Source organism: Hippocampus comes, unplaced genomic scaffold (assembly GCF_001891065.2).
Source record: "Hippocampus comes isolate QL1 unplaced genomic scaffold, H_comes_QL1_v1.1 scaffold59, whole genome shotgun sequence".
Taxonomy (NCBI): domain Eukaryota; kingdom Metazoa; phylum Chordata; class Actinopteri; order Syngnathiformes; family Syngnathidae; genus Hippocampus; species Hippocampus comes.
Genome location: NW_017805406.1, coordinates 1,514,877 through 1,526,431, shown reverse-complemented (window position 1 = coordinate 1,526,431; position 11,555 = coordinate 1,514,877). Strand labels below are relative to the sequence as shown.

At 42.4% G+C, this 11,555-nt stretch overlaps 2 protein-coding genes across 2 annotated transcripts in view; both read left to right on the top strand.

The window, feature by feature from the left end:
* Positions 1-868: 868 nt before the first annotated feature.
* dlat (dihydrolipoamide S-acetyltransferase (E2 component of pyruvate dehydrogenase complex)) lies at positions 869-6,888 on the top strand. The gene is made up of 14 exons (XM_019873580.1): positions 869-1,299; positions 1,525-1,626; positions 1,695-1,819; positions 1,943-2,096; positions 2,352-2,478; positions 2,567-2,748; positions 3,484-3,652; positions 3,724-3,788; positions 4,330-4,434; positions 4,564-4,671; positions 4,764-4,882; positions 5,389-5,551; positions 5,659-5,795; positions 6,073-6,888. Exons 1-14 carry the CDS (start codon positions 1,039-1,041, stop codon positions 6,200-6,202), a joined length of 1,947 nt encoding a protein of 648 aa, XP_019729139.1. The 5' UTR covers positions 869-1,038; the 3' UTR covers positions 6,203-6,888.
* Positions 6,889-8,065: 1,177 nt separating this feature from the next.
* LOC109517811 (immunoglobulin superfamily member 11) overlaps positions 8,066-11,555 on the top strand; it is a 16,959-nt gene continuing 13,469 nt past the window's right edge. The window contains exons 1-4 of the mRNA XM_019873199.1: positions 8,066-8,168; positions 9,690-9,844; positions 9,936-10,002; positions 10,080-10,211. Of these exons, the coding sequence (XP_019728758.1) occupies positions 8,105-8,168; positions 9,690-9,844; positions 9,936-10,002; positions 10,080-10,211 (418 nt within the window). The 5' untranslated portion in view covers positions 8,066-8,104. The remainder of the gene's footprint in view (positions 8,169-9,689; positions 9,845-9,935; positions 10,003-10,079; positions 10,212-11,555) is intronic.

Here is an 11,555-nt window from a genome sequence, read left to right as displayed (position 1 = left end):
TGACAAGTATCCTTTCTCATGTATGGGCTTTGAATGCTTGCACTCCTCAATAATGATGCTGGGCTATAAATTTGACATTGAACGCATGTAGGACCTAACTAAGGAACTACTTTATACTTTTATTTATTGTATGAGTGTATATGTGTGTGCTCAGCTTCCATGTTAGGGTGGTGCCAGACCCCTTTCAGTTCCGCTCACGCTTAGCATTTGCAGTTGTGTTTCCTTTTTCAACAAGCCAATTGAAATGTGCGTCAATCTAACGTACTCTTCTGAATGCCATAACAGTCTGCAAAATGTACAGTTTGTATATATTTTTTAATTCGACATATGAAGAATTGCCATTTCCAAATAAGAGAATTGTCTTTTTCAATGTGTATTGAAAAATAAAACCTGGCATATAAAAAGATATATTGTCTATTTATTTTTAGCTTGGTCTGTAGTAGTACCTCGAACCTGCAGGATGAGGATAGATGTTGAAGGAAAAATGTGCGCAATCAGAATCCTCTCCCAAGGGAAAGACATCTGAGTCCCTGAAATTGTGTTTTGGTGGGTGAATTCTTTTGGCACGGAATTTTGTGAAAATTTTGAACTTTTGTAAGCTGGAAACTAGTACCCAGCATGTCCTGAATGTTGTCAATGGAACTGAGTCGGATGGATGGAAAATTGTGGAAAGAGTCGAACGGCGAAAATTGGACACTCTTACTACTACTATAACGATTACAGAATAACACCACATACACTTTTATATGACCGATTTCTATTGAATGAATATCCATTTATTTATTCATTCGTTTCTGGCAGCTTAGTTTTTCATAGTACTGTAAGTGGAGTTCCTTTTGCGTTGCAACAGTTTTTACGACACATTTAGCCGGGATACGGCAGTGCGGATCGAGAGCCGTAAAGGGTTGTGTTTTGGGCAAGAGGAGGTCATTAGAAAGTGAGGAGTGGCACCGGAACGGTTTTTAGAGGTTTTTCCTCATGCACGTGTAAAGTAATTATATTAACCATAGATCCGTGTAATTATTCAACTGCTCCGACATGCTTCGTCTAATCCTGCGGCTCAGGCCGTCTTCCCGGCTCCCTCGTCCCCGTGCCCTCCCAGCTGGGCCTGCCGCCTCTGCCCTCAGCTCACGTTGCTTATCTGGAACCGGCTGTGCGAGGCGGATACACCGTGTAGTCGGCTCGCGAGCTCTATGCTCCACCGTGATCTTCAGTCGCGGTGGAGCGCTGCTGCGGTGTCCCCAGCTGACGGCTAGCTGTCGGAGCGAACGTTTCTACAGCCTGCCGCCGCATCAGAAGGTACCTTCACCGGGTTTCCGGTTGCTATAGCACCCACTTCATTTAGCATGACCTCCGTCGCTAGCACGGAGACATAAGAGGAAACCTAGCTCGCAGTTTATTACATTACACGTCTTAAACTTAAAATGTGACCTGCACATCTCGGTATATTGTGCTATTGCATTTGATCATGTCAAAAAAAAATTCATCGCTCTCAGTGGTATGCTGCTTGTCAATGTCAAACAGGTGGAGCTGCCCGCACTCTCTCCCACCATGCAGACTGGAACCATCGCGCGCTGGGAAAAGAAGGAGGGGGATAAAATCAGCGAGGGAGACCTCATAGCAGAGGTTAGGGGACTGTTGTCATATGTGTGTATGAATGTAAGAAAGAAATGAATGGTGTTGTCTTTTTGTAGGTGGAGACAGACAAGGCCACGGTGGGATTTGAGATGTTGGAAGAGTGCTATCTTGCCAAAATCCTTGTTCCTGAAGGGACCAGAGATGTAGACATCGGATCAGTAATTTGCATCACCGTTGACAGGTAAACACAACTACAATTCTCATCCCTGCCGTTGATAATCTGGGAGGTCATTACAACCCCCCCCCTCCTCACCCCCCCAAAAAAAAGTAAATTTAACACTACTTTTTACTGTCCGCCTTGTAGTCCAGACCTCATCCCAGCATTTAAGGACGTTACGTTGGACTCGCTTACTACTGGTTCGTCATCAGCCCCCAGCGCTCCTTCTCCGCCTCCTCCAGCTGCAGCAGCAAGTGCACCACCTGCTGCGCCGGGCAGCTCCTACCCAACACATTTGAAGGTGGGCCTCTTGAAGTGACCCGAAATGTCGTTGGCGAACAATACGGTGAACGAGTATAATGACTTAGTCTCGATACGCCAACACAATGGAGTTGAAACTAAGATGTGACTGAAGTGTCGAACCTGGCTTTGATTCCCCACTCGATGCATGGGCCAGCTCCCCAGAGAACGATTCGTATAAAAGCAATTAGAATGAACATTTTTTCTCCTCAATATGTCCATAATTAGTAAACGTTAATATCATTGTGTGCTTCAGATCACACTTCCCGCCCTCTCGCCCACCATGATGATGGGCACGGTGCAGCGCTGGGAGAAGAAAGTGGGCGAGAAGCTAAGCGAGGGAGATCTGCTGGCTGAGATCGAAACGGACAAGGCAACCATCGGTAAACCCGAACGTCCTTCGACACGCCGCTGCGGAAATGGTTTCCAGCCCATCTGTACTCACTGTGTCAACCTTTGTGTCACATTGAGGTTTCGAAGTGCAGGAAGAGGGCTATCTGGCCAAAATCATGGTGTCTGAGGGGACGCGTGATGTGCCGTTAGGAACGCCGCTCTGCATCATTGTCGAGAAGGAGAGCGACATCGCTGCCTTCAAGGACTATGTCGAAACAGGCATTGCAGAAATTTCAACACCTCCTCCTGCTCCAGCACCGGTAAGACACTCGCATACAAATGCAGCGGTAGCTTGACTTTGTTGAATTGTTTCCTTGACCAGGTTCGTAACTCAAATAATGAATGGAAAAATTTGTTTCATAGAAAAATACTGTATGCACTGTATAGCACTGCATGAAAACATACGGCACTCCCAAGAAACGAAATCTCAAGACATAAACGGTCTTCAATTGATATTGTAACGCCCTCGCTGCTCATTGTGTTCTTTGGTTTTTGTGTGTCAACATCAAAGGCACACTCACAACAAATGAAATGAAGTTTGTTTGAAACCAAATACTAATCATTCTTCAACAATCAAATGTTCTGCCTATAATTCATACATTTATTTTTGTGTTAACAGGCCAAATAAGGCAATATTGTATTCATTAGTTTTTTTTTCATTTTAATATTAATTTAAAAAAAATTCTTCAGTATAGTTCATAATGCTACTGCTTTGCCAAGCCGGTGGCATACACAGCTCACTTTTGTGCTGTCTTCTGATTTCAACTGGTGTTTAGTCATCTTCTTCGGCTTCTCAGCACTTACTTTCTGTTCACCTTTTGGTTTGCTGCTGCCATCTAGTGGCGGAAGTTGAATCTCCCATTTTACTCACAACTCTCAAAGTAAATGATCTCCAAATCTATCCATCAGCCGGGGCATTCAAAAGTCAAGGTGGCGCTGTAGAAATACGCCCTAATACTTCTGCTGATGTAACCCCGAATGCCTTCTTCACGTAGGCAGCAGTACCGGTCGCCGCGCCGCCAACGCAGGCCCCCGCAGCCGCCGCCGCAGCAGCGCCCTCTTTGGCAGCCGCAGCCGCAGCGCCCAGGAAGGGGCGCGTGTTCGCCAGCCCGCTTGCAAAGAAACTCGCTGCAGAGAAAGGCTTTGACCTGGCGCAGATCACCGGTGAGTCAACAATCGGGATAAAAACAGGCCTTCGCAGAAATGTCACGGTAAAATATACGCTGTTTTCTCAGGTTCCGGTCCTGATGGACGCATTACCAGGAAAGACGTTGACGGTTTTGTTCCTGCAAAGGCACCAGTACGTTGCACTTCAGTCAGACTAGTTTTCGATTGATCGTCGTGCAGCAGAAAGTGCTTTATGATATCAATGGAAAGGTTCTGTAATCACGGAATAGTTTGACATCATTGTGTGTAGCTCATGAAAGTGATAACGTCAAACTATTATGCCGATTGAAGCAATAATATTGTCTCAGCAGGGTGGACATGATTGATGTATTTTTTTCAGAAGAATCTTTGCTGGAAATACAAAGAAGAGGAAGAGCGAAGGAATCGGCAAAGCATGCAATTGAATTTGGTCCGACTTTTTTCCAAAACAGGCTGCAGTAGAAATTTAATCAGGAAGCTTCTTTTTGTTTTTTGTTTTTTTTTTGTAACTAAAATAACATCATCTATGCCATTGCAACCGAACTGCCATAAATGTAGCCTGCATGATATCCGTCCCCACTTAAGCGAAACCAAAGACAAAACGGATTTTAGTTGGCAGAATGTTGAATGACACACATCAGTCTAATGGAGCCTCATGAATTTTGATCAAATTAAAAGTGTTTCCTTTTGGGTAGGCTGCTCCAGCTCCGACCGCGGCTGCAGCTGTTCCGGCGCCTGCTGCCGTTCCTGCCGCGCCAGCCGGGACTTTCACAGACATCCCTATCAGCAATATACGCAAGGTGAGAGCACACACGCCTAAACCTGCCGGGGCCACCACTGCACATTAGACTGGGCCAGGTTGTTTTCTTGTCAGCCATGTTTTTGCTTCTTTGTCTTCATGCTTTTTTTTTTTTTTTTCTCCTCTGCAGGTCATCGCTCAGAGGCTGATGCAGTCCAAGCAAACCATCCCTCACTATTACCTCTCTGTCGATGTCAACATGGACCAAGTGCTGGAGCTTAGGAAAGAACTCAATGAGGTATTTGGCGATTTGAGGATTGACAATTGAGAGAAGTAGAGAATGAGCGACAAGATCGCTTTCAAACAATGTGTTTGACCTGTGCTGTGAAGGAGGTGAAAGCCAGAAGTCTCAAGCTCAGCGTGAACGACTTTCTCATCAAAGCCAGTGCGCTGGCCTGCCTCAAGGTGCCCGAGTGCAACTCCTCCTGGATGGATACGGTCATCCGCCAGTGAGTCGCTTCAACACGGCTCACATGAAACATCATTTGTAACGGACCACTAGTAAATATATATTTTTTTCCAATCTTAGTATTTAGGTAAAGTTTCATTCGTAAACAAAATCTTCTCTGATGTGGCCATGTTAAAATTTTGGCAAACGCAATATGAATTAAACTTGGTTTACAGCTTCAATTTCTGCACACACACATAAAATGTGGGTCAAATTGGCCAACCACCCAAACTAATTATTTTTTTAATTTTTTTTCAGAAAACACAAAAAATGGAACCTAGTACTGATGTTTATTGTTAGTTTCATTCCAGGGTTAGAAATGATTGATCGGTTGAACTAAGAATGTAAGGTGGCCAGCTGAGGAGATATTCAAGGCAAAAAAAAAAAAAACGACTTTAAGAAGGGCGCATAACCAAACAAAAAAAAAAATACATTGTATGGACAAACCTTGAAAGAATCATGTTTATTCCACTATCCATTTGTATGTTCATTGTTGCTTTCTCTTAGGAACCACGTGGTGGACGTGAGCGTGGCAGTGAGCACGGCCAATGGTCTCATCACACCCATCGTGTTCAACGCGCACACCAAAGGACTCGCCGCCATCAGCACCGACGTGTCGGCCCTCGCCGCCAAAGCACGGGATGGCAAACTGCAGCCGCATGAGTTCCAGGTATGAGTCTAATGGTGGAAATTGTGGAAGAAGAATCTGGAATCTGAGTTCCTCTGTTTCTTCTCCCCCGCCACACACACCCACACCCACACAATCACCACCACCAGGGAGGCACGTTCACCATCTCCAATTTGGGAATGTTTGGCATCAAGAACTTCTCAGCCATCATCAACCCTCCGCAGTCTTGCATCCTCGCCGTGGGAGGCTCTGAAAAGCGACTCATGCCCGCCGACAACGAGAGAGGGTACGTGTCAAGTTTTTTTTTTTTCCAAGAGGAAACACTTAACCTTCACTGTGAAGGAAAAAAAAAAAACATATTTCTCGTATTTCTCTGAAAGTTGATGCACGTTTTAAGGCTTGTTTGGTATCAGGAGAATTGAAACATATCCCAGATGGGTGGATAAAATAGTAAAAATTTGAATTGGGATTTGAGTAGTAAAATGTGATATTCGTGAAGAAAAAAAACTGATTCGATTTGAAGGCCATATGGTGTCACGAAGGCGTCCGTTGTGTTTTTTCAGTTTCGACGTGGCCAGCGTGATGTCTGTGACGCTGAGCTGCGACCACCGGGTTGTGGACGGCGCGGTGGGTGCCCAGTGGCTGGCCGAGTTCCGCAAGTTCCTGGAGAAGCCCATCACCATGCTCTTGTGAGTGGACTGTGGCGAACCGCCGCCGATTACGCGCACGGCCCCCCTCGCCAATCACTCTGGATCCTCCTGCGATTGGCTGGCATGTCGGCAGGTCACTTCCTGTTACTCTGAAGAAGGGAGGGGCAGAATTCACTCCGCTTCCATCTCTAGTCGCTCTCTCTCGCTCTTTCTCTTTCTCTCTCTCTCTTGGTCTCTCTATTTATTAAATGCCCATGTCATAAGAGAAATGTACCGGTAGTTGTAATTCATCCTAGCGCACATGGAGTCTGCCCACGAAACACTTCCGGTATCATGTTGTGCAAAGGGACACGTTACACTATTATGTCCAATCAGAGATCATATTTAGTCCCAATGATTTGTGTGTGTGGTGTGAATGTGATAAAGGCAAACAGGACGTGTGTCTCCTCCATGTTTGCAGGCTAAAAGTTTGAGAGAAGTGTTAAGTGCTACAGTATGTACATTCTACGGTAATGTATATTAGACTCCTTTATCTGTACAGCCCCCCCGACTAATATATTTTTTTTTCCCCCTGAAGAAGTGCTAAACAGATCCTCTCCCTCTCGCTCACTCTCTTTCTGCTCCATCTTCATTTTCTAGCCTCACAGTCAAATCTTCTGTCCTTCACACAGCCGAAACGCACAAAGCTGCCGCCGGATGTTTGTTTGAAATAAACGGAGCGATATCAAATTTGTGTTCAGAATTTCATTTCACGAAGGCCTGACAGAAAACAGCAGCGGGTACAGCCAATGAGATCCACGTTATCTATCATAAATGAGCTTTTGGGTGTAATTTTAAAATCATTTCAGTATTTCTTTGCGTCCATATGGAAGACGAAGGTCAAACAGTCATTTCAGAATTGTAGTTTACTTCATCGCACATGACTTAGTGACCCCTTTTTTCTCTTGCGCTTGAAAAATACTGCATATATTAAAATAAACTAAAATCAAGCATTTAAAAATATAAACTAATCAAATCTAACAAAACGTCTTTACAAATGAAGAAAAACTTAATCGAAAAAAGTAAATGAAATACAAATTAGTTGTACTGAAAAATACAAAACTGATAGTCTTGCTCTGTAAATTCATATTTTAAAAACAGTTACATCTTTTTGATTCTTAATGAAAACCCCGGACATGCTTAAGTAACCATCACGGTTTGTGCTGCATGACTATAAAAATGTCAGGAGACGCCTACTCGAACAGCTGCACTTTATTCGTTGTGTAAGCATTTGTTAAATTGTTAATTATCATTTTATATTTAAGCATTATATTCTTTTATGTATTGTTAGTGACCTAAATTATATTCTGTTTAATACTTTCTGAAATATTCTTATGTTGCTTACATGTGATTGGCGAAGAAAAGCAGGAAGGTTGGTCGTTACCAGAAGAAGAGCTGTGTTCAAACGAAGTCCATCTCCCCTTTTTGCCCATTCCGATCGTAGAGCAATCCATCCAAAACCTACGAACCCCTCAACTTACAGTAGCAATTTAAACGGTTCAGGTGTGTGCTGACGTGGATTGAACAATAATTTGTCCTCCCAACTTCAAACACAAGATGTTCTGACTTGCTATCCATGTGCCGATTGTTGTGGCATTTCACACTGCTGTCACATAGTGACAACGCCTGACTCACAGGGAAGTAGAACCAACATCTGCACTTATTCGTGCGGCGATATCCTCATCGTGTTGCCTGATAATGGCCAGCGTTAATCATAACAATGCCGCTTTTGTTTTCCCCACCAAGCTGACAATGAGAGGTGAGGTGAGGCCGCGTTGCTCGATACATTAATCATGCATGCCTAGTTTTCTTTTTGGGCACATGAGGGGGGAAGTGGGGAGTGGTGGTGGGGGGGGGGGTTGGAGGAGAGAGGCCAGCTTGTTTTTCGCACTGCTTCCTGTCAGCCATGGATGCCCCTGGACGACGAGCGCTCTGGATCCTGTACGTGTGCTTCATGGCCCTGCGGACAAGTGAGTACTCTTCACTTGTCATAAAAAAAAAAAAAATACAAATACAACTTAGAAAGACAATACAGGCTCACTTTTGATTGACACAGGCAGCGACGTGTTGATTTCCGCGGCCACATTCACAAAGTCTGCTGCGAGTATTCGAAAATGTTCAAATTGCTTATTGTTGCAGTGATTTGATTTTTTTTTTAAGCCAGAACAGTGTGTTTATCAAGTCCGGAGCAGTTGTATTTAACTTTTATATTAAAACATATCTTACAATTAATATTTTAGAGCTGTTTGTTTGCTCCGATCAATTGGGTACAATTTGTATTGATTTATTCACTATCCCATTTTAGGTAATAATTTCACTGAGGTGCAAATAAACTTCAAGATTTTTTTTTTTGGTGCTAATTCCGAATTTACTCTTGTTTTTTTCTCGAGCGCATCAGGGTTTCATCGTAATAATATCACAACGAAATATGCAATACAGATTTATATTTAGAAATATTTATGAATTAAGGGTTAGGTTCAGCAGCAAGTAGAATTTATCTCAGAAATAACTACAAATTATAACGCGTGGTAAAATAAAATTTAAAAGACATCAGAAAACTGCTTGGAAAAAAATGACACTTTATCAAGCCATCTCTGATTAAAATTTTATGTTCACCAGGGTTAAGTACAAATTTTGTCTCCGAAATTTAAGACCACTGCTAATTTGTGTTTGCACTATCCTGTGTTAGCATTAGAATGGGACCTCATGTGATGGATGTACTGTACTTAATTTCAAACTTTGCATTAGCTTAGCACCACATACTATTGTATGCTGCTAGCTATACAGACAAATACTGAGAGGATGTTTGAGAGTGTGTAAGTGGGTTGTTTTTCGACTCTGCCTCAATTGGTTTTGGCTCCACGTCAGAGCTGTCAAATTCAATTAATTGCACAAGCACATACACAAAAATGTAGACGAGGGGAGGCAGGAGTGGGTTCATTATTTCTGGATCAGAAGGAAATGAGGGCATGAAAAAATGGATCAATGACAAGCATTTTTTGAATGCTCAGTTGACTGCATCAAGTTTTATTTAGCAAAAATGACATACTGTAAACAAATATTTTTAATGTAGTACACTTGATTACCTTTTTCTTTTTAGGAAGAATAACGTAAATTTACAGAAGTCAAGATATGACCTGAAAAACCAAATGAGAAGAAATTTTCATTCATGCTTATGTCAAAAAATGAGCCATGCTACCATCTGACTGAAAACATCAAATATGATCATTACATTATCGCCATCATTGTGATTGGCATGCGATGATTTAGAACGTGTGAATTTGAACTTTTGTTTTCATTCTTATGAGGTTGTATTCAGTCTTTTGCTGGGGTTCCACAAGGCTCTCTTGTGAGTCTTCTACACCTTGTTCCTGATCGCCAAAACAAGTGACCGTTGAGTGTCACATGCACTGCATTCTGTTCTTCAATACTCGACTGCCACACACACTACATTCCAACCCAATTTTTTTGGTCTTCATTTCTTTCTTCAGATGCTCTGAGGGTGTCCATGAGGGAGTCCACAGTGGAAGTGGTCCGAGGAGATTCCGTCATCCTGCCCTGCTCCTTCTTCACATCCAGTCCTCTCTCCCGTCTCAACATAATCTGGACCCTGGCTCCCTTCTCCAGTCCAGAATCCCCCATTCAGGTCAACTCACACCTTTTATTCTTAGTTTTCTTGGAAGAAATGTCTGGACATCATCGTTCAGAGAGCAAGAATTCCTTCGTTGACATTGCAGGTGATCGTGTATGATCATGGCCAGATTATAGAAGACCCCTCTCTCATTGGAAGGGTGGGCTTTACAGGTATAGCCATGATTTTATTTACTTTTTTCCAATCTTAGACAAATAAATGGAGAAAAAGTGACCCATTTGCTTGGCAGGCATCCCATGGAGTGCAGACATCATGATGAACGACACTCACATCTCTGACGCTGGCATTTATCGCTGCATGGTCAACAACCCTCCAGAGACAGCAGATGCCAGCATCGGAGAACTGCTGCTCAGTGTTTTGGGTAAGTGTAGTCTTACGCAGTGTATTTAAAAAGTCGAGACCATTTTTTTTTTTGTGATGTAAAAAAAACCCCTCTAAGATGAAACGTAATGTTTTTCCCACTATTATTGTAATCTACAATGTGTACAACTAAAAAAAAAAAAAACTTTCGAAAGGGGATGTAAAAAAAAACAAAAAAAAAACTGAGCGAGTGTAGTTGCACAAGTATTCACACCCTCTTATATTTGGGGATGTGGCTGTGTTCAGAATTCACCATTTACATTCAAACTCATGTGAAATGGGAGGTGGCACACATCTTCCACTCAAAAAGTAGCTCTGCATAACCCGAAATAAAGTTAAGCTGTTCTGTAGAAATTTTAAGGACTTAAAAACCTCTGTCTCTTTTTTGATGAGCCATTAGAGCAGTGGTTTTTAACCTAGGTTCTATTGAACCAAAGGGGTTTGGTGAATCGGTCTCAGGGGCTCGCCAGAGCCTCTGCGATGGAGGGAAAGGCATACCCGACTCAACATGTCAATTAATTATGACACGCCCACTTGGCCATGACTGGCTTGTTCATTTTGTGCACAATTAAAAAAAACGAGCCAATACCAAAAAACGACCATGTACTATAGTAAGGCATTTTTAGCGAAAAAAAACGACCATGGAGAGAGGCATTTTAGCCGAAAAAAACGACCATGTATAGTAAGGCATTTTTGGCCAAAAAAAAGACCATGTATAGTAAGGCGTTTTTTGCCGAAAAAAACGACCATGTATAGAAAGGCATTTTTTGCTGACAAAAAGACCATGTATAGTAAGGCATTTTTAGCCGAAAAAAAAAACGACCATGTATAGTAAGGCGTTTTTAGCAGAAATTTTTAGCCGAAAAAAACGACTATGTGTATATAGTAAGGCATTTATAGCCGAAAAAAACGACCATGTATAGTAAGGCGGTTTTAGCCGAGAAAAACGACCATGTATAGTAAGGTGTTTTTAGCCGAAAAAAACAACCATGTTATAGTAAGGTGTTTTTAGCTGAAAAAAACGACCATGTATAGTAAGGCGTTTTTACCGAAAAAAACCGACCATGTATATATAGTAAGGTATTTTGGCCGAAATTTTTAGCCCCAAAAACGACCATGTATAGTAAGGAATTTTTAGCCGAAAAAAACGACCATGTATAATAAGCCGTTTTTAGCCAATAAAAATGACCATGTATAGTAAGCCTTTTTTAGGCGAAAAAAAACGACCATGTATAGTAAGGCATTTTTAGCCGGAAAAAAAACGAAAAAAAACTTTTTTTTCGGCAAAAAACGCCTTACTATACATGGTCGTTTTTTTCATCAAAAAACGCCTTACTATACATGG